The sequence below is a fragment of the Annulohypoxylon maeteangense genome (assembly GCF_022496945.1).
Source record: "Annulohypoxylon maeteangense strain CBS 123835 unplaced genomic scaffold GGS22scaffold_1, whole genome shotgun sequence".
NCBI lineage: Eukaryota > Fungi > Ascomycota > Sordariomycetes > Xylariales > Hypoxylaceae > Annulohypoxylon > Annulohypoxylon maeteangense.
In genome coordinates, this window is record NW_025953248.1 from 1,426,327 (window position 1) to 1,451,267 (window position 24,941).

Genomic DNA, 24,941 nt, shown 5'->3' on the forward strand with positions numbered 1-24,941 from the left:
GCGGCGACCCTGAACGATGATGCCGCAGAACCTCGTGAGAAATGCGAATCCCCAACCCCTCACAACGCCCGCCCATGCATGCATTGCAAATCAGAAAAGCCCGTTCAAGTCTCGTCCGTCTCGTCTTATCTCATAGCCACGTTCCCATCTGTACCTCCTCCCGGCACAAAGACAGGGCTTCGTTCACGCATTCACCCATCAATGTCGTCTCGCCTTCGCCATCCCCTCAACCCTAGCCATCAATCCCCTAACCCCAACGCCCTTCTCACAATTAACCTCCAACCAGCCCTCCATGCGCTCCCTCACGCGTCTCAAGCTGCGATTCACCGGCATCCGGCGACCCTCCTCAGCCTCAACATGGCTGCCTGGATTCAACAAGACATCAAAGCACTCGGCCCAAATCTCCGTCTGCCAGTAACGCTTCAGACTCTCGCGAATCTTGTAGCGTCTACCCGCCGAAGTGCCGAGTCCACCCTGATCGGCGCGCGCCGTCTCGATGTACTTCCCGAAGAGGAGCGTGTGAATAGTACCAGCGAGACCATGGTAATCAAGCTGCCAAGTCCAGGGGCGGCCCTCACGGACCTCAGCACAGTCGTGAAGATCGGTTTTCCAGTCCGCGACGAACTGGACGTCCGGGTCGAAGGCGCGCATGTCGATGCCGCGGCCGAAATCAATGAGTACAACGCCGCGAGCAGACCAACCGCCTGAGCCGTCGGCCCGCCATTGACTGGCCAACGCGGAGGTGGGGTCGTCGAGGCGGAGGAGGCAATTGTCTGGCTTGAGATCGCCGTGTAGGATCTGCTTCGCGTGCAGGGCCTCGACCGTGCGCAGCAGCTCGATGCTGAAGAACATAGCGAGCGACTCATCCATGGGCGCCTTGTTGGCTTCGCTAAAGAAGTTGACGACGTCTAGCAGGGTACCGTGGGGGTGCAGGGGAAGGATTAGGAAACCTTCGTCTTGATACAGGTGTAGTTCGTGAGCCGCTGAGATAGAGGCCGTTGCGCGGTGCTGCGGGCCTAGACGTGTGGCAGCGAGGCGCATCATGTGGAACTCCCAGGCCGTAGGCGGCTGTTCCATTTTCAAGGCTTCGAGGGTGTGGCGGCTAGATGTTGCGAATGCGCCCTTTCCCATGGCAACCTGTGGTGTGTTTTCATCGGCATCGTCGTCATCTGGAGACGAGTTCTCGATAAGGTAGACAGGGGCAAACGCGCCTGCGCCTAGTTCTCGCTTGATGGTGTATTCGCCTATAATCTCAGGGAACTCGAGTACAGGGAGAGAGTGAATAGTGCCTGTCTTGTCACCATCTTTCTTGCCTCCTGCCTTCGCCATGGCTTTGGCGAATTTGCGAACCTCGGCACCTTTGTCGCATCTCTCGCTGCGATGATCGTAAAAACCCGGATACGAGGTAAGCGGAGCATGCATACGTTCGAGGATCTCTTCTCGAACAGCCTTGTCGACAGGATTGCATCGCAGCTCCTTAATAATTGGTCCCTTCTGTATCTCTTTCGCCTTCTGTTGACTGGGCGGAGTGGCAGCTTTCAGCTTCTTCAGGAGAGGCTGTGCGATCTTCAATGGAGAACGATTCTCGTTCAGGACTTCGCGTAGAGGGCTACTCAGCGGTCCGAAATCTTCGTCATCTTCATCTTCTTCCTCTTCAGTCAAGTCGTCGCGACTATCCCTCTTACTAAGAACCTTGTTGGTGATAGATTTAGCCGCGGTGATGAGACCGAGAGAGGATTCTGTACGTTCCGTGATAGGTGTCATGAACGGGAGGCGATTGTTAGCCACCTCGGCCGGGTCCCTATATGGTCGCGTAGGTGCTTCATAATCTTCAGGCGGAATGGGGATGAATCGAGTTCTCGGAGGTGAATCTTCGGATTCTTCATCATCGTCATCCTTTGTATCGATCAGATCAGACAACACAGAGTCACCTTGTTCTCCATCCTCCTGTTCATCGTTACCGTCACCTTCGATTCTTGGGACGTGTTTTTGGGCCGTGAAGTCCGACCACTCGCTCACACTCTTGACATCGGAGGTCTCATCATCATCGCCAGCTTCACTTGTCGAGATTTGTCTGGTTGTATTGGCGCTTTCTCCACCGCTAGTGTAGTCGCCATCTGTTAGATAATCTTCATCGCCGCTCTCTTCATTTTCCTCTTTAGTGGGCTTAAGAGGAGCATTGAAGAGATCGTAGATCTCGTTAGTCGCAGCCTTGGTGTGCATCGTCATTGTTGGTTCTGAAGAATAAGAGTTGCTCTTCTTTTTAATTTTTGGTCCCGACGGTGAATCCAACTTTGCTTTGACTGTAAGAAAAGAATTAGTGATTTTTGTCTTTCGCAGTTGCCTAACATAAAAAGTTGTCGCGTAGGATGGTCAGTGACGACAAGGGTGGGGATAGTAGTTATAGTGACTTACTAATTTGGGTTTCGTTGACTTCCAACATCTTCTTCTTCTTACTTTTTACAGGCCTGGCCTGATCTTTAATTGCTCCATTTTCATCGAGCTCTACAGCATCATGGTGAATGATCAATTTCTCTGCCATTCTGTGGCCTAGTAAATCGATTTCTGGCTTTCGAGGTGTTAATTCCTCTTGCTCCTCTACGATGTTGTCGTCATCCCAGCATACATCAAGCCAACCTTGATTCGCAGCCCATAATTCTTCGAAGCTGAGTTCAGTACCAGGCTCCTCAGGGGTTGGGTAGATAGCCTCGAGGTTAACATAAACGCGCTCTCTTTTCCCACTTTGGGGATTGACAATCACTTGGTGCTTTGATGGGGCAATGACAATATGAGACTCTGCTATTCTCGACATAGACTGAATATACACAACCGCGCAAACGCCATAAATTAGTCCTGCTGTTATCAACAAATGGGCATTGCCACTTGGGGTTAGAGATATTAACTTACAGGATCGCGGAATACAGCCATCTTTGGCCCGCTACTCTTCTTCACTTGCGTAGTCAACGTCTCTCCCACCCAAGGCTTTGCCTCCACCATATTCTCCTTCTTACGATCCGCTAATGATCCTATCGTATCCCAACCCTTCGAACTTTCGCCCATCTTTGACATTGGGCTTGCTTCGGAACCAGCATCTGAAAAAACCGCTAGTTTAGCCTTCCCAGGCTTTGAGGATTGCCCTCCGAGTCCCATATTTGGTCTTGGGGCCTGGGGATCTGGGGCTGGAGCTCGTGCCAAGGCGGCATAGGGGTCGACCTTAGCCATCAGTGCTGGCCGAACTGTTGGTAACGCTGGTGATGACGGGGCGTCCGCTGCAGCGGGATCTTGTGCCCTCCTCTGTTCAAATTCACCGAATTTACGAACTAGTCTCTGTACCGGTCTGGCCTCGCGCTCAATGCCTAATTTGTATACCTCCTCGGCCTGTGACCAACGGCCAGCGCTTTCTAGCCAAGCAGCGTACTCCTCATAGAACAGAGCCAAGGTTTCGCCGATGGTATGGCGTGATAGGAAGACGTAAGTCTCTCGAGGAGAGTCGGAGAAGAATTTAATATAGAGAAGCCACAACTTTAGATATCTGGGGTCGTTCTTGTATTGCGCCGAACCAATGAAAGACTTGGTGGCACGCTCAAGTAGGGTGTGTAATTGCGATTGGGGTGTGGCTTGCGCAGAGGGGTACGCATCAAATGTCCATCGCACGTATCGGTCAAACACGTCTAAGGGATCGTCAGACTCGGAAATATTTGCAATCTCTTCCTCGTACTCGGCTCTGATACAGTCGTTGATATTCTTGGTATCTGTCGGTGTGGGCGTCGAGAGTTTGTGTAGGGGAGACGAAGAGAAGGCTTCGACAAGCTTCTTCGCCGATCGTCCTCCGGGCAAGGACTGAATATTCTCCTTTTGCCCTTCGATGATGTCGAAATCGATAAGATCGCCAGCAGCCATTTTGATTTGGAAAAGGGAAATGGCGACAATGGCGAGGCTTGCTTCAGGATACCAGAGCAGACCTACAATGTTAGTATTATTCGTTGTTGAAGTTGAGAAGATCAACATGCGACAAGTGGTAGGCAATGTGGAGTTAGTCGGTGTAAATAATAGGTACTGAATTTAACCCCTGTCCCTTCCAAGGTTGTTGACTATTTTGATTGTGGCACTTGTGGCACTTATCGTTACCTTGACAACGATAAAGTGTGGGGCGATGACCATAGATATCACGAATATTGAATTAAGCGAATTGATCACATATCCATATCATTAAACCTAATTTATGACTTCAAAGAGTTTATTTTCCCACAGTAACTCGATATTATATCCTACTTCTAGTCTGCTAAGTCTATAAAAGTACAGGAACTGGCTGTTAATCAACACTTTCGATTTAAAAAGTGGTGGTAGCAATATTATCATGCGATCATTGGCCAGAACGATTCCTCCAAGACAAGGACTTTCTTAAAAAGCACCATGGAACCTGCAGCAATGACTTCCTCCGTATCATCGACTTGTGTGGCGGCATACGCGTCCAGGCACTCCCGGCATTCATCCACAAAAGCCACAAACTCGTCAGAAGTCCAATTAGGAATGAACTCCTTCCTTAAAGCCCCACCGTCCAGATCCGCTCCAGTATCCGTGTCGCTCGAAGCCTGTCGTTTTGCATAGGTCCAAGAATCCAAATAAGCCTTCTCCGTAGTCCAGAGTAGGACTAATCCATCCAAGAGTGTTTTAGACACATCTCCACGAGGCTGCGCGGCGAATGAATCAAATAAGTCGATGTAATTCTGCGTCGCCTTGTTGGGTGCGAAGCCAGCTGACTTATTTGATAAGTTATCTCCTTCAGCCACAGGTCCGAGACCTTCGAGGTCCAGTCCGTATTTCTCAGCAGCTTCCTCAAAGAACCGCAACTCCCTCGTAACACCTGCAAGAGCAGTTTGTATCAATGACAAAATGCGCCATTCCAGGGTCTTCGAGGTATCCCGGTCAGTTACTTTCGTCGGTAGCTGAACACGAGAGATCAACCCTCCAGCGAATCTGACGTAGGCCTGGGCATAGAGTCGGTCTTGCGATAGCCACTGGCTTAGAATCTCCGAGGATAGCCGGCCCTGGCCAGCGAGGCTAAGAAATTGAGATTGAGTAGCTCGCTGGTACAGGTCGCTTATCTCGGGGCTTGAAAGTAGATACTCCGATATTGTTGGTTTCGACATGATAGATACAAGTATGGTGATAGTTCGTACAAGTCCGTTAGATTTCTCAGCTTAGAAGGTCGGGTGGCTTTGGCACGATAAGTGACACAGCTATGCAACTACACATATATGTGTAGTTATAACCTCATGTTTAAAGCGCAACCACTATACACTCACCAAAGAAATGTTACGTAATAATGAAATCATCCTACGCTAACGTTTCATTGGCGAACCCTTATGTCGTCGACGAATTCTCCGTATATAAATATTTAGATCACTCCGTAGATCTTCATCGAAATCAGCAGACGCACTGATGAAACAACACAGTTACTGCGCGTAGATGACTCGGCCAAGACAAATAATAATATCAGGCTCTGATATAGAAGTAGTTGTCATTCACTTAAGAGGACAAGATTGGGTAACGGCAAATATCATTAACCTTACCTCTTCAGTCAGAGTTATGTCAACTTCTGTATGCGGCCTTTTACAGGTTGACATTTTATGCAGGAAACCCCGAACGAATATTATATCGTTCCAATGAATGAACACGTCCAGTGGTTTCAAGTCCGAAAATGCTGTGAATTGCCTCATTAGTATGCCTCTCCATTGCGCACATTCGTTGTTGTACAATTCGCAGTGTTATAAGCCTTGCGATTCGTTAGCCCAGCCTTCTTTTCCCGCAAATGGCATCTTTGCAAAGTCCATCCCGTTCGTACTTCAGGATGAAAGACTACATGAACCCCTTTTTTTCATTACCACGCGCCCACTTCAAAGTTCTCCTACGTATAATAGGTCAGTACTAAACATCATACAAAGAATGGATATGCTTACCTCTGGGAAGTATGTTGTCACCACAGTTCTGTCTGCAAATTTTCGGCCCGCAAGAGCCTGTAGAGCCTTCTTCGCAGATGCCGTCGTGTCATATTTGACATAAATTTTTCCAACTCCCGAAGATTGCCGACTACCACCAGTAGGTCGAGGAACCTTAAGATCTATGATCTGGCCAAACTTTGAGCACTCTTCATGAACATCCTCGCAAATTTCTATCCAAGTTAGTAAAAACGAACATGAAAGGCAGAAAATGAAACATACCTTGGTAATCATCGTTATCCATTAATTCTTCTGGTGTCACCATGTTCAACAACTGCAATACGCGTGTCTCCTCTGAGTCATTGGCGGTGGTTCCAGCCAGCATAGACATAGCATTCACACCCATTTCAACGCCTGCTACCTGGGTTATACCAATACTAGCCTTCCGCACCTTGAGCTTGTTGTCACCAATGGCCATGCCATTGAGGCCCTGGATGGCAATGTCGGTCGTAGCAGGATCGACAAATTCGCAGAATGCAATGCCCTGTCTAGCGTTAGATCTCGGAAATTCAAAAATATTCAAATGTAAGGGGGTAACTTACTCGAGATTCGTCAGTTCCGGTATCTTTGACCAAGGCCAACGCCTTAAGTTCGCCGAAAGAGGTCAGAAGTTCGGTGACTTGTTCTTCAGTAAGATACGGCGGCAAGTTCGCGATGCTGATTTTGTTCGGGGTGTCAATGACAACATTCGAAACTATACCAGCCTTGTACGGGACATCCTCAGCAATGGCAGGTACAATGTAATCCTTAGGACGCTGGATATTCAAACCACGTCCACCACCATTGACAGCACCGTTCGCAACTTCGTCAGGTTCCATCGAGACACCATCAAAGGCGAGGGCAACTGTAGCTTCTGAAGCGTGTCTGAATTCGAGAAGTGCAAACGATTGGTCTCTGGAAACCTGGCACAAAACGCAGGGATCGGTACTCTCGACAACGTTGAGGCCATTCAATTGGAGGTTGAAGAAACCCATGATAATATCCTCGGTCGAACCGGCGGGGATGTTGTAAACGATGAGTCTCTTGCTCTGTCGGGAATTGCCAGGCTTCAGTGCTGCGCTGTTAACTGCACCACCAGGTTGGTTCATAAAAGCTTGCAACTTCGTAGGATCCATCGGTTGCTGTCGCGGTGCGCCCGGTAGGGGGAACATGCCAGATAGCTTGGCTTGTTCGGCGGTAACGTTCTCATAACCAGGAGGTTTAATGTCCCATTGTGTCATACGTCGTTTGCGCTCTAGAACAGGGATGATGTCGGTAAGATCTGGGGTTGGTTCGCGCTTCTTAGGTGGCGGTGTTGGGCTACGTCCTCGTCGATTCTGAGCGAAGAGGTCATCATCTCGGTTTCTCTCAATTCTGTCGCGGTCTCGTCTATCACCGCCGCCACCGCCACCACGTCGATCATCGAACAGGTCGCGGTCGCGTCGAGGAGGGCGGCCGCCGGCATCTTCGCGGCGACCATCTCTTCTCGATCCACGGTCGCGATCCCATTCTCGGTCTCTTCTATCTCTGCCACCACCACCACCGCCTCCGGCACCGCCGCCAGCACCACCACCATATCGGTCCTCGCGTTCACGGTCTCGGTGACTACGGCTGGAAGCATAGGCATCCTCGTCTCTCGCGTCACGATGCGACCGACGAGGCGATCTACTTCGTCGTCGCTCTCGTCGATCACCTCGGTCACCTCGATCTCTCCGATCATCACGAGTAAATTCTCGAGATGAGCCATGCCGGCCATCTATAAATGGACATTTAATCAATTTGCTTTCAATAGTGATAATAGAAATTAGGATGAAAATGAATGCTTCTTACCTCGAGCAGTGTAGCTATCACCGTTCATGATGTTGATTCAATCCCTGGTGCAAATGCAGTTCGGAAGGGATGAATGAAAGTCAACAGTCGTGAATGAAAAGTTAAGATGGTGATAAAATAAAGTGGATGGGAATTGAAAGAACTTGGAGGTTAACGAGCTCTGATGCATGTATGTTAGGTTGAGCTGTTGATAGTCAGTGGAGCTGCAACGAGGCTGGAAAATAGAAAATAGATTTTTTGGCTGGTTCACGTCGGAGGTTTGCAGCCGCTGAGTGGCTCGAGCAGCACAAAGCATATCTAGCTAAGCCTGATTTGACCTAGTTGCTTTAGATTTAGCAGATAAGAGCCCCGCTTTCCTCTTTTGGGATGATAGAAAGTAAAAGTAAGGGAACCTTGGAAAGAGGCGCAACAGCACTGAAGAATTAAACCCCTTTTAAGCATTTAAATTCAATGCATCTAAACAACCTTGGAAGAGTCAACATCGAACATTTATTTCATGACCATCTCACACATCTCTACAATTCGTTTAATTCAGCAACCGTATGGCTCCCATACGAATATCAGAATGGCGCAAGTTGCCTTTAAGCTTGACTGATTTGTGCATTGAGACGACACTCCGTTGTGGACAATCATTTCGTTGGCGGAAAATAGACGATGAATGGTAACGCATCTTCTTCTACTTAATCTTCAATATCTCCGAATGAATTACTAAGACTGTCTATCATTAGGAATTGTGTTCTGTATGGCCGATTGCTCTCATTGAAGCAGGATAAAACTCATCTTCACTACAAGGTGATTTCTTCAATTACTCCATCATCATTTAAATCTCCGTCACCTATAAAAGGCGAGCCAGAGAGTGAAAGTGATGACGATACCGAAGCCCTCCTCAGGCATTACTTTAGTTTAAAGCATGACTGTAAGAAAACACAGACCATAACATCCATACATTCCATATCTTTAAAGTAATACACAGTTAAATAGTCATAGAATTATCTAAGCCCTTTACTTTTTTTACTAACTGAAAATGCAACAGTAACAGCGCTGTATGACCAATGGTCTAATTCTGATCCTAATTTTCGGAAGAAGGCCCCCAAGTTTACAGGAATCAGAATTCTCAGCCAAAGCCCATGGGAGGCACTAATAGCGTTCATATGCAGCAGCAACAATAATATTTCACGTATCTCTCAAATGGTACATCACGACCGTTTCTCCTAGCTCCACCATCACATGTTAACACCACATATCATAGGTCCATAAGCTCTGCATCCATTATGGTCCATTAATTGGGCACATTGGCGATGAAGCATTTCATGATTTCCCTACTCCTCAAGCTTTGAGTGGGCGAAAGGTAGAGGCTCATCTCAGAGAGCTCGGTTTCGGATACAGGGCCAAATACATCGCCGAGACGGCCCGTTTAGTTACCGAGGAAAGACCCGAAGCGTGGCTTGAGAGCCTAATCAACCCCGACAACCCTGGTTGGCAAATGATGAAGGCGGATGAAGCCGCTGAGTCCCCTAGCTACAGGTTCGCTCATGAGCAGCTGCTTCTTCTCTCGGGAGTCGGACCAAAGGTTGCGGACTGCGTCTGCCTCATGGGACTAGGATGGGACGAGGCTATCCCCGTAGACACCCACGTGTGGCAGATTGCTCAGAGAGATTACAAGTTCGGTAAGGTCAAAACGAAGACCTTCTCCAAGGCTATGTATGACGCTGTCGGTGACCATTTCCGAGAGATATGGGGAAAGCAAGCAGGGTGGGCGCAGTCGGTGCTTTTCACCGCAAACCTAAAGTCCTTCTCGGAACAAGCATCGGGCAAAGCTGAGGTGGTCGATATCAAAGTTGAAGTGAAGGAGGTTAAAGAAGACATCGCTACCATTAAGTCTACAAGTCGTTCCCGAAAAAGACGCCAGGTTGAAGTAACGGAAGTGGTCAAGACTGAAGAGCATACCTCCGCAAGGTCAATACGGGCTAGCAAAAGGCGCCGAGCCGAGAGTTAATAAGTTCCAGTCTCTAATCTAACGTTGCTCGACAATATCGTCGGTTCTCCCATTTGCTATACTAAATTGTACAACTCAATGATACCCCATACTTTCCACGACACTGGAGTTCATCATTATCTCTGCATATATATAATCATACAACCCTCTTGATAGTTTGGGTTTGGATATCATTCGCCAGAGAGTAGAACAGAATACCCATATATATCAGCATATTCGAATCATCGTTCCATAGCTCAAATCGAATACTCTTGTGAGCAATACCGAGGTTCTTCGGATAGATCGTGTACCCTAGATCACTGAAGATATAACATTATGCGCATCTTCGCGTTGTGCTTCGTCACATCTTATAGAAAATCACCCAAATCCATCACCATATTTTGCTTCGCTTATATATTTCTACGTGTATTTTACCAATAAAGCTCGTATCGCACACATCATAGGTCAACCCCGGGGTTATTCAAGGACCTTTCGATATGTCGCATATCTACTTTTCCTACGAATCATACATCTATATGTTCATCTATAGACGAAATTATAGAGTTCGTTTCAGGGAGGACTACTGCCAACATCTCACCACCTCCTTTTTGGAAATCTGGGGACTGCAACCTTACTCGTGGCTACCTACCTGCGTAACATGAGCTTCGAATAACTAACTTGGTTGATTGAAGGTCCCGTGTTATCCCGCTCTCTTCTCCTTTCTCCCTTCGCCGTCGATCGCTAGCCTTAGTCGAACCTGAACTCAACCAATAATCAAATCGTAAGGTTTCTATCCTCCACGGATACAACTTAGCTATTACCCGGTCGATTCATGGGGACATAGCATTTAACTAGAGGTGACTCTATCAGTGTTTATTAGGGGAGACCCAGGAGCACCCGGTCAAAGAGCCACAATCTCCGTGTAGAGGGTCTTTGGCCTCGGAAATCGTGGAACGAAAGGTTTGGGCAATACTATCTTAGGCTTGTCTCAAACACCTTAGGGCATCATGACCTATGGACTTCTACTCTCTCTCGCATCCAACTACCAAAGTACGAAGCTTCTATCGTTCACTCGCTAGCTCGTCGGCCGGGGGCAGAAGGTTGCCCATATTCATATTCTCGTGGTCAAGGGAATACGGGACAGCATCCAGGATTAGAGTTGAGATTCATTTGCGGCTTGATATTCATTCGAGGGTCCCCAAATGCCCAGGAAGATATAGTCTATCGATTCCACATATCGTTAGACAGGCCCCTGATGAGAGTTCTTTACGGAAGCTGGCATTTATCACTGTGATTAGCATAGGCGATATCCATAAGGACCACTGGAGTGTTTAGACAAACACACAATTTATTCCTGTTTCTGTATCTGTCCAGTCCTACATGCACAACGGAGCAAATGTATGATACGGTTCATGTATATCACCAAACGTATTCTACTTGTCCTAGATTTAGCAATGTTAGGACAGGTAGTTTCGGTCCTCCTCACTAACGACTAGAACTAGCTGGCCCATTACCTTAGGCCAGTCGGTTATATCGTATAACATGGGCATGTTAGAATTGCCACGGAACGTTGCTCATTCACCTCCTCTACCATACTGTTAACTATGAAGATCATCGAAGCTCATCATCTACTAGAATGTTATTTATCCTATTCCACAGGCAACAAATCCCATCCAAGGAACATGGAGGGTCATACACAGCCGCGACTCTGTAGTATACAAAGACCTGTCTAAATCTTGATTTCTACCTCACGACGACCTTTACCGGTGCTCCGTATAGTTAGAGGTTCCTGTGCAACGTGACATTCCTCCCATGACCGACCGGAGAGCCGTCTTGCATGAAGAGGCTGTTCGGCAGAGCAGCTTATATTAAGGCACCCTTTACAAACTTGAGCCCCCGCGGATGAGGCACAGATGCACGACATCTCTTGCCTCGCCCGCGGGTTACTCTCCAAAAACCTGCTAGACGTATCGGCTATGTTCCGCAGGACCGCGACGACGGCGGGCATCGTACGACGTTGCACAATTTAGCCGCAAGGTCTCAGCCGGATTAGCGGACAATGTTATAAACCCGGGATCGTTGGTGTCCGGGTCTCCAACTGTTGAGATTTACGAAAGCTTGGGTTTTGCTTAAACTCGTATTCGCTGCTACAACGCCGTTACCTGGTATCTGGTCGAAGGCACAGCTGGGCTGTGCTATAGGGTATCTTCTCTTGCCTAGAAGTTTCACGTTGATATACTGAAGTATGCATAGCAAGGTAGCTATCAAGACGTCACAATAAGGGCAGCTTGGCTATTGTATATCATTTGTATAGCTCCTGGCATTCGTCTACTGTTGATGCTAAGATCCGAGCACCCCTTTGTGGATCTCTATCATGTGTCTACATCATTCTATAGGTAACTCTGTTGTACGGATAGAACACAATTTGGGACTACCTCCCTCATAGGGAAGAAATGTCTTCCCGATTCCCCTTGTATTGGCCACACACCATAAAGTCGTCCGTTAGCCACAACTGGTTCATTGAGGAGCTGCTCCTTTCGTATAGACAAGACAAGTCTAATGTATGGTGAGTTGGTCAGTTCATCTATTCCTGTAGGACACGGTAGCTTTGCTATCTAATCGTTGCCCCTATAATATTCTTTATCGTCGACTATCCCGGTGGGTGTCAGAAAAACTCCATATCTCGTCATACGCTAATGGCATAACCAAAGATTGGAGCGCGATGGTTCTACGACTGCCGTCTTAGGTAATAGTACCTCGCACCGAAGGACTCGAAAGGAAGAAGGATCTACACCCTTGCCCCGCCATTGTCAGAGCCTCCTCGGGCGTCAAGGAGACTTGTACATACAAGATTACCAACATGCATAGCAGATGCGACTCTGAAAGGAAGGACAATACCCAAATGTACATCTTTGACCGGTTGACATGAGAAGAAGCAGTGATGAATGAGCGAGTGATCTAGAAGAAACATGCCGGTTCTTGAAATTCTAGACCAAGCCGAGTGGGCACCAACTGGGACTGCGGCACCACATAACTAGTAAATGTCGACTGACCTTCGTACGGTTCCTCTACACTTATCTCATCATCCACTATATTATTGTCGGAAGAGGGTAGTCATGATTATTAGTCAACTGTGTTTTGACATGATGCCTGTGTATATCATCTGCATAAGCTTTTATAATTGAAATCTCGATGCTACTCTATCACATAGTATTCTAGGTAATTACATGAACTGTCCACTTCCGTCGATGTCTTCTTAGTAAAAGTATCAGCTCTCCATCTCGTGTTGAGCTGTCCCAAACGGGTTGCTAAGCTGATTCTTACAAAACAATCGTTAGCTCGTTCCGAAAATTCCAGAAGCAGAAGAGGATTCCGACCACTCTGATCTACAGGGACCTCGAGCGGCTCAGCCCAGGGATGTATGTATGTCTTCATGTGTTTGTTGAGCATTCATGCTTATTCTATTCTTGGTGAGTTAATTGCACTCCGTAGTGCTTTTACAACTCGTCAATAACTACCTGTTAAAGATGAGTGATTCCTATCGACGCTTTACTATTAATGCGCGAAACTACGCGATTGGGATGTCATCCTAAAACGTTCGATAGTGGCAGGAAATATTATTCATCATCTTATTTGTAACCCCCAGCTAGCTAGTATCAACCTAGTGTCGATGTCTATATTCCTACTCTAATACGAAGGGAGGGAAGTGTGAACAAGGGGCTATACTAACCACGATACGCGGAGGCCTCCTAGTAAAAGATGAATTATCAATAACCTACCTAGTTATTGAACCAAGTTGACATTTACTTGGATGTGAAACAAGACATAATCATAGTAGATTCCCTTGGGAACCCGACTTCGCTCATACCCAGTTCATAATAGTCTTTCTTAAGACTTGTTTATTGATATAACCGGGTTGAAATTTGACAAGCGAGATATCTGTAGACGTCATTGATCGTTTGCGCCGAATATACGCAAGGCTTAGGCTAAAGAGGTGCCGCGAATGCGGCGTAAGTTTACAAGACATTGGCGCCAGCATAGTCGCATCAAAACACGAAGGATTTGTTTTGCTCTCATTGCATTGCTGAATGATGCGTGAGAACTATAGTACTAGGGTTGATCCTGATCCTTAGCCGGTTTGATCCCACGTCCGAAATAGTAAATATTCGAGAACAAAAATTTAATCATAATTATTGATCAGTCTTCGGTCTCTCCACGGTCAATATTTGATCGAAAAAGAAAAGAGAAAAAAAAAAGTGATGGTATTCAGCCACGTCAAATTTCAACTTGTCATGGATGACAACGAATGAATCTGAACCCCACGCGCCAATAATGGCGGCGCCAGAGTACAGGTTTAACATTGATATTATCATATGTTATGTATTATTTTCCCCATACGCATCTGCAAAGCAGCCCTATCCGTCGTCGGTGTCTCGGAGGATTGAAGACCTTTACCGGACCCGAGCTAACTCTTTCTCATGTTTTAATGCTCGCTGGATAAATCTCCGTAAAGTGCATTTCCGTGTAAGCCCGAGATGCAATAGGTTGTCTCGGTTCCAGTCTTTATTTCGCGTAGAGCGATTTGATTGGTCGGTATGGCTCGGTTGCAAGCCTCATCTACCAATTTTCTTGTCAAGTCCGAGCCGTATGAACGAAACTATCGTCGGCCTTGTCGGTGTAAGAATATTCATATTATACATATTCCCTCGTTTTACGAGGCGGCGATTCATTTTTGTTTTGTTTTTGCTAGCACTTGTTATGCGCCTCCTATGTTTGCCACGAAGGATTTGATCTGGATCTATCGAGGTCTGATACAATAGCTCGCACTAACCGACGATTCCGAAATGAAAACGAAAAAAAGTGTGATATCTCAAATAGCCGGAATAGAGCTTGGCTGGCTTTTCAACCTAGGCAGACATCGTGTGCAAAAAGGCTCCGCATAAGAAGTAATGAATCCTTGTGCCAAAATATTAGTGCATAAGTGTTGGGGGGAGAGGCTCTCTCACAAGGGAAATTTGGAAATTTGGAAATTTGCTAATGGCACCCTCGTCGAGCTTGGTCGCCGACCAACTTCTCTTAGTCTTATTCTCTTCTCAGCGGCCGGCTTCGGCAATGTGGGTGCGCTGCTAGCTGGTTCCCCTCAATACCAAGTTGTACTAGGTAGTCCACCCTCGGGTTTTTTGGGGGGTCGCCTCCAGCTCTGAATCTTTATTACATAGAGGTAATAGGCAGTGGTAGATGTAGGTAGGTGGCAGTTATGTGCGTGTATGTATGTAAATACGCTGTTCCAAAAAGCTTGAGGCCGTTGCTAAGACTGTTTTTCTCACTACGCTGTACGCTGTAGACGGGTCCTCTCTCCCCCCTTCACAGTAAGCGTATTGCCAAGGCGAGGCAGAGACTCCCGGATCCTTGATACTACTATGGACTGCCGTGTGGGCGGGCGCTGTTGGATTAGCCCCTGGCTGTCCGCCGGCATCCATTAATCCTCTAGAATTCATGATGTCTTCCTGTTCGTCACACGAGCCTCGCGGCTCTTCCTCGCTGTAATTAGAGAGAAAACAATCATCCATATAACATCAGTCGGAGCGAAACCTTAAAGCATACTGATATTAGGGGTTCACTCTTGGTGATGTCTCGTCGGGTAAGGTATGCAATAATGTGCTATCCCAGAATGGATTCCCGTTATGGTCGAGCTGCAGATGGGAGTGCAAGGGGCGTTGATGCGGCAGACCCGCGCTAAAGACGCCGTCTTGTATATAATAACCAAAATAGGTCATGATCGACGACTATATGCCAGACAAACTGCCGGGGTCTGAGTGGTATTGCTAATGCGACTTTTGGGGAATGCCAGTCGAATGTTTATTTGAAACGTACCCTTGCTCCTTGGCTATGCCCGACTCTTCTCTTACTGGACCATCACATGTCCCGGGGCTGACCAAAGTGGAAGCCAATATCCCCTGCGTAATTTGGAGATAAATCACCTTTCGCAATTTGTCCAGAGTCTACATCATCGAACTTCTAGAAGACGACTAGGATTCTTCCGTGCGGATTCAATGGCTCAAAATGGAAGAGTGTTGTGTGTATGGATGTGGTGGTATCCGTATGGAGAAGAGAGGATGAGAAAAAGAGGAACGAGAAAAGACAAAATAGAACTTGGAACATTTGAAGTGTGCGAGGTGTGCGTATGCAATAAACGATAGTACCTATGCAGTTAGAAATTGGGTATTAAATGGTAGACTCAATAGTACGATGTACATATGAAACAACCTTGGAAGCTACGATGAATCTATCGGTGATACCCAGAAAGCGGGAAAGCGGGCTTGTGGCTTAGGGAAGTGCCGTTGACACATCGCTGATCACCAGCGTCGCGCTTCCTCGGGAATCTAATTGAGCATTTCAATGTTGCCAAGGAACTCAACCGCTACATATCTAAATACCTAGCCAATACAACCACATGGCTGCACTTAATAAACAAATTTCGAGCTTAGTATATTAATTTCGAGCCGTCTTCGTCCATTTTGGGTCTTGACGTCGATATCAGCATGCTATTTCTCGTAAACAGATTAGAGAGATTAAACATATTATTGTACATGCCTAGCATTAATATTATACAGAATACAGCTGATATTAGCCCTAGCCCGCTAGCTACTAGGTAGGTATTAGACCCATAATCAAGGTATCCTGCAAGTGCCATGCAGGTGTGCAGGCGTGCAGGCGTGTATGCATGTATGCTGACAAGTTGCAATAGTTTGCCGTAACGAGACAATAAACCTGACCTAGCCTTATCGTTCGAGGTCCAAAACAGAATAAATGTTATGAAAAGAGATGAATGCCAAGCGGTCAAAGAATTCATAGTATTAAAAATGCAACCTGGTCTGCGGGTATGTGGTGGTCGCGATGCAGGGACTCTTGGACGAACCGAACGTCGAAGTCGAATGTCGAACGTCTGTGAGGTCGTTGCTACGGTGTTCGTTCACTTTCGCCAACCAGGAGCCGTCCTGGGACCTTGCAGATGTCCGAATCAATAATGGGGAAAGAGGTCTTCAAAGTTCACATGATGTGTGTGAAATGTGATGACTCTGATGAGAGATAGCCTCATTCGGGACCTACGTAGTAGCAGTAAAATAACCTTGGAACTGACCCGTTTACCCACGTGCATGTAATTTGATTCCCGCAGCATGGATGTGTTATTCTACGCGGTAAGACCGTGGGCGGACAGGGCAAGGTGGGAGTGTACTATGTAAGATATACACGATAGACACGAGATAGACACGAGCGGATATGTTTTAATATCGGACGCCACTACGTATCTGCGGATGTATGTACTTCGACTACTTTCTTCCCTGCCCTGGCACTGTCGTGATCGAAAATGACGAGCAAGTCATCTCACCATGCATACACTAACAACTCGGTACCTAGATCTTTCGACTCTTGTAGGGATTCGATGATGCTTTCGTGCCGGCCACGTGTTTAGGCAATGAGGGTATCCGTAATTTTGAAGATTTGCTGATGATATCCATGTACGTACAGACTAGTACCGTGATAATATGTACAACCGGACGATCAGGTACAAGTTAACCGGTCCAGACTCTAGAGGCGACGGGCTTGGTGGTTTTTTTTGATAGCGTTTTGACTCGCATGACGCCGCTGGACTGGATATCAAGATATACATAATGAAATATGTGAGGTGGCTTGTCATATCTGATTCAATGTTTCGATTCATTCTTTTAAACCACCGAAGGTTTGCCCGGGGTCGCGCTCTGGCCTTCCGCTAAATTCAAGCTTAAAAAGACCTTGGAACGCTTGGGAACGCCGTTCACCACCTAGGCAAGCCTTGTTTTAGCCTTGAAGAACCCCATCTTAACCATCTTAACGATGATACCAATTCAGGCATATGACGTTGTTTCAATCGTAAAACTGCCGTTTTATAGTCGTGCAACCTGGGTACTAGACAAGTACGCGTTTAATAAGTAATTTAAAGATGGCGTAAACTACTGCTCTATTAATCGATTGAGCATTTCCTTTTCAACCACACAATGGGTGGTAAGGGTATGCACATAACATTACATGTAGGTAGTATGTGCTTAATTCCGAAGAAGAATTTATTGTCGATAACTTGGATCCCCGTGATCTGGACGTGTGGCTGCATACATGCCACAAACTACACTTGTACCCAAGTACCTAAATATTTATCAAGTGTACCTACCCTTGATTTTCTCAAGAACTAAAGAAGACTATTATTTCTGGGCTATTAAGTTTGATCTCAGGGTCCTCTTTGATTTATCTTTTCCATTCAACTTGCTAGGTCCTCAACCCCGGCATGTTATATTAATCCACAGTTACCTTTTATTAGGTTGTTAATATGATTGGCCATAACTCAATTATCCTTCATCCATTGATAATTGCTCGATTGTGTCATTTCCAATTTGTGGAGATACTTAAAAAGCTAGCTTACGTCGTATTTCCCGCTAAGCGCAATCTAACCAATCAACAGTCTTTCGCATTAGACACCTCAAATCCTTCTCCCGAATTTTTAACAACTATGACGACACCCCGGTCATCGCCAAGAGATCCCCGTCCAGAGGTTAGTGTAACGGTATCTATCTTCAACCCGGAGCACAATTCATCGCAGACAAGCGCCAAACTTCAAAATGGTAAAACACCGACCAGTTAGTATTTTCCCTACATCGGGAATTTAATACTATTGATTTTCATGTTCATAATACATACTTGCGCGGCAGAGTTCTTTCGTGGCTTGTCTGTCCCAGTAACCTGGTGTTCGCTCATTAGCAAGGCCAATGAGCTAGGGGATTGACAATGGATGTTCTACAGTTGTCATTCATGCGATCATCCTCTCGTCTATACACTCGTAGATATCGCCATACGTATTGACATATTGACGCATGGATCAAAGCAAATGAAAGTTATGGTCTATTCCAACTGATTTACATATTCGTTTACCATGTATTAGTTGTCGGGTTGGTAGATTGAGACCCAGATAGCCCCCCCCTCTCCCCCTATTAAGGAACGTGTTAGATGCCAAAAGGCAGGGCTATCTTGGGGCGCCGTCGTCATACTTCATACTTGCACAGGTTTTCTCTCGCTTGTCAATCCTAAATGACGACGTCAGTCCTGTGAGCGCTGAGCAATAACCGTCAACTTTCCCCGAGGCAGTACCGCTTAATTAGCTTCATAGACTCGAGGAGCTGGCCCGACTGGCTCGAAGATATCGTCATACATGCAACCCTCGGTTTCATCCCGAGGACATTATTTGAATCTTCTTCACCGTACTTAATAGACGTCGATTATTTCAATGTCATTATCATTCCTCTGGTAAGATAGACTGGGTTCACTCTAGCTGTTTAGGTAAGTGTTCTTATCATTCGTGCCGTAATCACAGTCCATCCAATAATGCCAAGATATCGTCGGCTGAACACGAACACCATATGTACTGCCGCCACAATAATAATTAGTGCCGGACCGAAGGCATGCCTAGCTTTATGTTGGTGTTCTCCAATGCAATAGAAAAAAAGGAAAATAAAATGCAATGATGGAAAAAGGGATTAATTTTTAATGCTGCCATACGAATTTCTTTCTCCAATGCCACAATTTCCTACTTATTCAATCATCCCTTGATACCGGGACAGACAACTCCGACTACTAGGTACGACTACTTTTTTTAGTCAGCAACGTGGGTTCAATGATGTCGTGTCTGGGACACATTGAAAAGCAGGTGCATCGCTCACTTCTGAGGAGAACCACTTTTGTGGAGTATCACAAATATGTGCAATTACTATTCCCACACCACATGACGTAGTTATTTGCCAAGAACTCCAAGCTAGGACACTCTTAGCTTCATCCTTTCCCACCAAAGACACCATAATGGAAAAGGTAGAAAGGGTCAGGCAGTGGAACAGATGGGATAGATGGAAAGCCCGACTGCAAGCATTCCGTACCCTTTTTTTCTACTAGGTAGTAGCGTGGCTACTTGGAAACCCCAACTTCTTTTTTCCAATATTCCCCGACTGGGCGCCAGAAAGGACGAGCTGATTTATCAGATGGGGTGGGTGTTTGTAGCTGCAATAGATTCGCTAGAGCCGGCACTCGAAAAAGAGGATGGGAAAAATAGCCAGAAAAAAAGTAAGTAAAGAACTTGTGATAAAGCACAAAGCGAAAGCCGGTCTTTCAGACCCTGCATAACGGCAACCCCCATCCTCCCATCCTTCCATCCTCCGCATCAGTGGCGTAAGCTAAGAATGAGCCTTATTATGTTATGGATGTGTTATGTGTTATGTGTGTAGTTGTGTAGGTAGTTAGTTACCTGTGTACATACAATACATCCATTAGTATAGAAATCGCCAAGGATGGGTTCTCCAGGATAGTGTCCACCCGTACCGGTACTTATCGAAAGCTAGCTTCAACGGCGCACCCCCGTAGCCTTAGCCTTAGCCTTAGACCCTTGCCGTTACTTTCAGCAATACCCTGTCATGTTCAATGTTCTCATCTCCTTTTTGCGTTAGGTACCGTACCTGCCGTACCTACCCAGTCAGCAAGCACCTCGCACCGCAGTTTCTGTTGTAGTGTACGGCGCTTTCTTATTACATGCCTCCTAGTTAGTTGAATGGCATTTCCCGTCCTATGTACTAAGCAGCCGTACCCGTACCTCTCTACTCTCTCTCATCAACCACTTTTTTTTCCCTTCCACCTCCGCCTCCATTCTACATACGCTGTAGTAGTATTCGATCCCTGTGGTTCAATGTTTTTTTCTGTGTCCCACTCGCCCCAATTTATCACTCTCATATGTGGAGTTAGAGGGGACTCTGATACCCTGGCTACTTTTTTAACAACCCGCGCTGGAATCCCCTTCTCCTTCTTTAGTCGTCTAATGCTGCTAGTTGACGTACTAGCTGGCCACCTGAAATACATCCATAGGCAAGTCGAATAATAAGAGGGACAATTTATGTATGTAAAGCCTGGCCATCCTTCTTTTTGACTGTGCCTCCTCCCGCTTGGACATCTCTCACTTCGTCTACGACGAAATATCGAAATATCTTACATCTCGACGTCGGTTTACATCGACGAGACGGCAACAAAAATAACAACATTATACCCTGTCTCGAACAAAAGAGAGATACCTTACTTACATATAAAGGATCAACAAATCGTGCTGCGAGGTTCAGTTTACCTGGGTTACCTGTAACAAAAATACATAGAGACTTTCGAGTTATATGTACATCTGACCTCCCGGATATCTGGCCGCTGCTGATCTTGTACGCTTCGGTCTTGAAACGAGCCACCGAACTCCACATTCTCATGATCAGTCAAGACCTAAAACGGCTTCTATCAAATTGGACACCATCTTTTCAAATTTCAGCCCTGGTTCGATCTGTTCAATATCCTACCCTACCGTCCTTCTTGTGCACCACCCTACAGTGTGTCCAACCCTGCCCCGACCTGCTTTAGTACGGGACATTGGATTGTCGATCAATCTGTTCACCGTCGTCACTGGACTTACTTGTAGGCTAAGGATACTGGTTCCACCTGTCCCAATTGCTGGAGAGCGTTAAGCTTCATACGATTGGGCTGGGTCTATGAAAAGTACCGGCTGGCCCCAGCGTGTACCTTCGTCCGACTACTCGGGGGTTCCTGGTCGCATACTTCCTTAACTGTCCTGCCAAACACACTTAAGGCTCGCTGATCCCCCTCCCGTAGCTCGTGACGGATCTTCTTCACTGGATCTTGAGAGACAAGTCACCGCCTCGGCAAGGTGACACGAATCTGTCCCCTTCGGGATCCCGCATCTGATCAGCGAACTATTCCAGACTTCCTCTAACTCTTTTTTATTTACAACCGGGGAAAAAATAGGAGTCGGGTCCAAGTGTTGGAAAGCCTTCATACTTCCAACCTCTTATTTCTCTTTTATGATATATTGTGTCGAAGATGACTATGACTCTTGATAATCAATCACGACTCGGGGCCCTCAACTTCGACCACATGTCTTCCTACTCCAACCCTCCTCACTTTACCAACCCGTGGGCCGCGGGCTCGACCAGCCAACATGGTGGTCACGGCATGTATTCGCAAGGGCTCAATGCCAACTTGGGCGGTCTCGACTCAATGGCAAAGCAGCACGCCGCGAGGGCGGGCCCCAATAGCAGTGCCTCCATGGCATCATACGGGAGCATCCCGGTGACGGCATCTTCAGCAGGTAGCAGCACTCTCATGGCGGACCTTTATGGACAGCAGGACTTACTCAATATGCCGCAAGATCTCTTAAACCTAAACCGAATGCAAACCACGTCAGCCGCATACGGAGAACCCGCGTACGCGACGGCGACGGCGGCTTCTCCAGTAAACGCGACGTACTCGGCGTCGCCGAGTTCTTATGACAGCGTGTCCGGGTATGCACCGGCGCCCATGCGCTCAACTTTCGCTCTTGCGCCAGAAGCTGATAATCGAAGGTATTCACAATCGTCAATTTCCTCGCTGCCAATGGTCGATCCCGGCTCAGGCGGCGCGTCCCGCCCACACCGGAATTCATTGGTTGACATGAATCACAGAGGACTTCCAGCCGACGATCGGAGGAGCTTCGCAGATGCTCTTGACGCTGGTCAGGGTATGTTGGCGATGAGTCAAGAGACTCCTAGAGCCATATACCCTCCCGGTAATCGCGGCAGAGGTTCCACTGACTCATACGGTTTCCCGTCGACGCATTCCACGAGCTCATCTATCTCATCAGCAAGTAATTACGGTAGTGGTTATTATGCAGGATCGGTAGACTCATCGGTCAGCGATTACTCGACGGCAGGTTCTGATATCGAATCAGTTACCTCTCGGACGTTACCCCGACCGAATCTAATGACCCAACCCCCTCCGGCTCCTCAATCGATGATGGGACAATTTAGCTCAAAGGTGTCATCTAGTACTCAGAAGAAGCATAAGTGTAAAGTCTGCGACAAGCGATTCACCCGACCAAGCTCACTACAAACGCATATGTACAGTCACACCGGCGAAAAGCGTAAGTGTAGAGCGAGTGACTGTATCCCGATCAGGATCGAAAGCTGATATGAACGAATTATAGCATTCTGTTGTGAAGTTGAGGGGTGTGGGAGACACTTCTCTGTTGTATCAAACTTACGACGACACCGCAAAGTACATAAAAACGATGCCAAGTCCGACGCTGGATCAGAAGATCACCACGATGATCATTCCGACTGAAGGAATCAAAAAATAAAAATCCACGCTTCATGACAGAAAATATGTTCGACTGTACTCAAGGTTACGATTTAGAATTCTTTACGAATGTCCTTGTTATGCGGATACCTTATGTTGAGTCACGTTTGAATTGGTCTCATGGGTTTAGAGGAGACTATCAGCATCTATTTTATCCGGCCTGATGCTATCGAAAACCAAAAAAAAGCAGGTTCCGGACCTGCGTATCCTGTACCAAGACATTATCGAAATTTGTTTGCGCCGCTGGTTGGAGTGATATCCAGGAGAGTTCGAAGCGCAGGTTGCATTGATGAGCTTATAGATTTGGGTGGGCTCATTTTATGGCATTGTTTATTATTGTCTTCTTCGCGTCCATCGCTCGTGGCTGCCAATCGGGTTGGGGTATGGCCACACACATCGACACATCTGGGGGGGTTTTTGGAATTGCTTTTGTTTTACGAGGAGATACCCTCACAGACGGCGTTCAGGTTCATCGGGATCATAGGGGGCGGGGTGAAGATCGCATGCATTCGTTTACGTTGAGAAGCGACAGCTGCCTATGGCGTTTCGCAGAGTTCCCGTGGCGGCAGCTTCTTGGAGCGAGCACAAAAAAAGAGACCAAAAGTGACACGGAAGAGCGAGAGCGAAGAGAAGACAAACTTGTATTATTAGCTAGCTTCGCATATACCCCTGGAAGGCAGAGCATTCATCCTCGACAGCGAGATGCCTTCATTTGGCATCTTCCATCGAGGATACCTACATTCGCTACTGCCTCTGTAATCTAATTGTTGAAATATATATACATATGTTCATCGGATGCTATTTACTCTTGCTCATTTATGGTTATGATCGCACATGATCCGCGTGGTACCAATCTACCCAGTAAGTCTTTATTTTCATCAGGTGAACGCTTATTCGAGATGTGTTACGATCTAGACAGCTACCTGTACCTGACCCTTTTTTCATGCATCGTCCCGACTGTTTAGTGACGGGGCTATCTGATCTCATCCCAGGTTGATCGTCGTTAGAAAAATAGAACTAACGTATCAAGAGCGGAGCCGGCTTCGAACCCAATATTTTCGTCAGATCTATGTATACTAAGCGCCCCTCTTGTCAGGAGTATATGTATACTTAAGTATACCTATAAGTAGTACGATATCTGCCTAACCGGCTAGGCGAGCTGGGGAAACCTTGACTCTATATCCACTGTTGTTTACTCAACTCCTTCAATGATCGGGATGCCCGAATGTGGAAATCTCTTACATAGTCTATGTTAAGGACCCTTTGAATATTAAATCATCTATACCATACCATATGTAAGGACGATCCACTTAGAGTGCTTTGAATATAATAGGGTAGATAGATATTATACAGCAAACGGGCGGGCTCTATCTCCCCGTCTCCCGCAAGCGACTGACATATGTTGGTAAAAAGTCCGCGCCTCCTATTGGAGGATTCCCCTTCCCACTTTATTATCCATCCCATCGGTTACCACCTACATATACCGTACGTACATATATTCATTCATTCATACATATACGCATACATAGGTACCTTATATATTATACTGCTACTTTAATACCGTTCGTTCGCTCTTTCTGCTTTGGTTGCGCTGTCTCGTCAAATACCGGCAAGAGAAAGGGGGGGGGGGGGAAAGGGGGGAGAAAAAAGAACCTGTCATACTGCTACGTAGATATTTCGTGCGTCGTACAGATATTACATACGAGATCACACAAATTCCCTCTGTAATCCTTTTCTTTTTACATCGTATATAAAACCCATCCACACCCATACACGCGTATTCATCATGTATGCAACCCAAAGATTGAACTCCCCCCTTCGGTGAACGGTTATAGGAGGTTCGAAAAGACTTTCGATTTCGCGTTCGCTGTTGGTCCCTTTTCTGGCTTCTCGACATGCCGGTTCCTTCGCTGTCACTCGAGTGA

At 46.7% G+C, this 24,941-nt stretch overlaps 7 protein-coding genes across 7 annotated transcripts; 4 read left to right on the top strand and 3 right to left on the bottom strand.

Moving 5' to 3' along the window:
• Positions 1-198: 198 nt before the first annotated feature.
• GGS22DRAFT_177040 (Mad3/BUB1 homology region 1-domain-containing protein) lies at positions 199-3,900 on the bottom strand (the record flags this gene model as incomplete). The annotated part of the gene is made up of 3 exons (XM_047963485.1): positions 199-2,303; positions 2,416-2,815; positions 2,908-3,900. 3 exons carry the CDS (start codon positions 3,898-3,900, stop codon positions 199-201), a joined length of 3,498 nt encoding a protein of 1,165 aa, XP_047823719.1.
• A 367-nt stretch (positions 3,901-4,267) lies between these two features.
• GGS22DRAFT_5591 (heme oxygenase-like protein) lies at positions 4,268-5,253 on the bottom strand. The gene has a single exon (XM_047967419.1). It carries the CDS (start codon positions 5,148-5,150, stop codon positions 4,356-4,358), a length of 795 nt encoding a protein of 264 aa, XP_047823720.1. The 5' UTR covers positions 5,151-5,253; the 3' UTR covers positions 4,268-4,355.
• Positions 5,254-5,775: 522 nt separating this feature from the next.
• On the bottom strand, positions 5,776-8,016 carry GGS22DRAFT_5589 (uncharacterized protein). Its single transcript, XM_047967418.1, has 5 exons — positions 7,809-8,016; positions 6,542-7,734; positions 6,222-6,483; positions 5,961-6,172; positions 5,776-5,908 (listed from the first exon to the last, which is right to left on the bottom strand). Exons 1-5 carry the CDS (start codon positions 7,834-7,836, stop codon positions 5,882-5,884), a joined length of 1,722 nt encoding a protein of 573 aa, XP_047823721.1. The 5' UTR covers positions 7,837-8,016; the 3' UTR covers positions 5,776-5,881.
• A 279-nt stretch (positions 8,017-8,295) lies between these two features.
• GGS22DRAFT_5596 (8-oxoguanine DNA-glycosylase) lies at positions 8,296-10,223 on the top strand. The gene is made up of 4 exons (XM_047967421.1): positions 8,296-8,469; positions 8,537-8,724; positions 8,842-8,999; positions 9,058-10,223. The coding sequence occupies exons 1-4, from the start codon at positions 8,351-8,353 to the stop codon at positions 9,802-9,804; spliced, it is 1,212 nt and encodes a 403-aa protein (XP_047823722.1). The 5' UTR covers positions 8,296-8,350; the 3' UTR covers positions 9,805-10,223.
• A 3,646-nt stretch (positions 10,224-13,869) lies between these two features.
• Positions 13,870-14,806, top strand: GGS22DRAFT_5604 (uncharacterized protein). The gene has a single exon (XM_047967423.1). It carries the CDS (start codon positions 14,080-14,082, stop codon positions 14,572-14,574), a length of 495 nt encoding a protein of 164 aa, XP_047823723.1. The 5' UTR covers positions 13,870-14,079; the 3' UTR covers positions 14,575-14,806.
• Positions 14,807-21,723: 6,917 nt separating this feature from the next.
• On the top strand, positions 21,724-23,001 carry GGS22DRAFT_183238 (uncharacterized protein; the record flags this gene model as incomplete). Its single annotated transcript, XM_047964067.1, has 2 exons — positions 21,724-22,801; positions 22,865-23,001. The coding sequence occupies 2 exons, from the start codon at positions 21,724-21,726 to the stop codon at positions 22,999-23,001; spliced, it is 1,215 nt and encodes a 404-aa protein (XP_047823724.1).
• Positions 23,002-23,169: 168 nt separating this feature from the next.
• GGS22DRAFT_5624 (uncharacterized protein) lies at positions 23,170-23,830 on the top strand. The gene has a single exon (XM_047967430.1). It carries the CDS (start codon positions 23,337-23,339, stop codon positions 23,778-23,780), a length of 444 nt encoding a protein of 147 aa, XP_047823725.1. The 5' UTR covers positions 23,170-23,336; the 3' UTR covers positions 23,781-23,830.
• Positions 23,831-24,941: the final 1,111 nt, after the last annotated feature.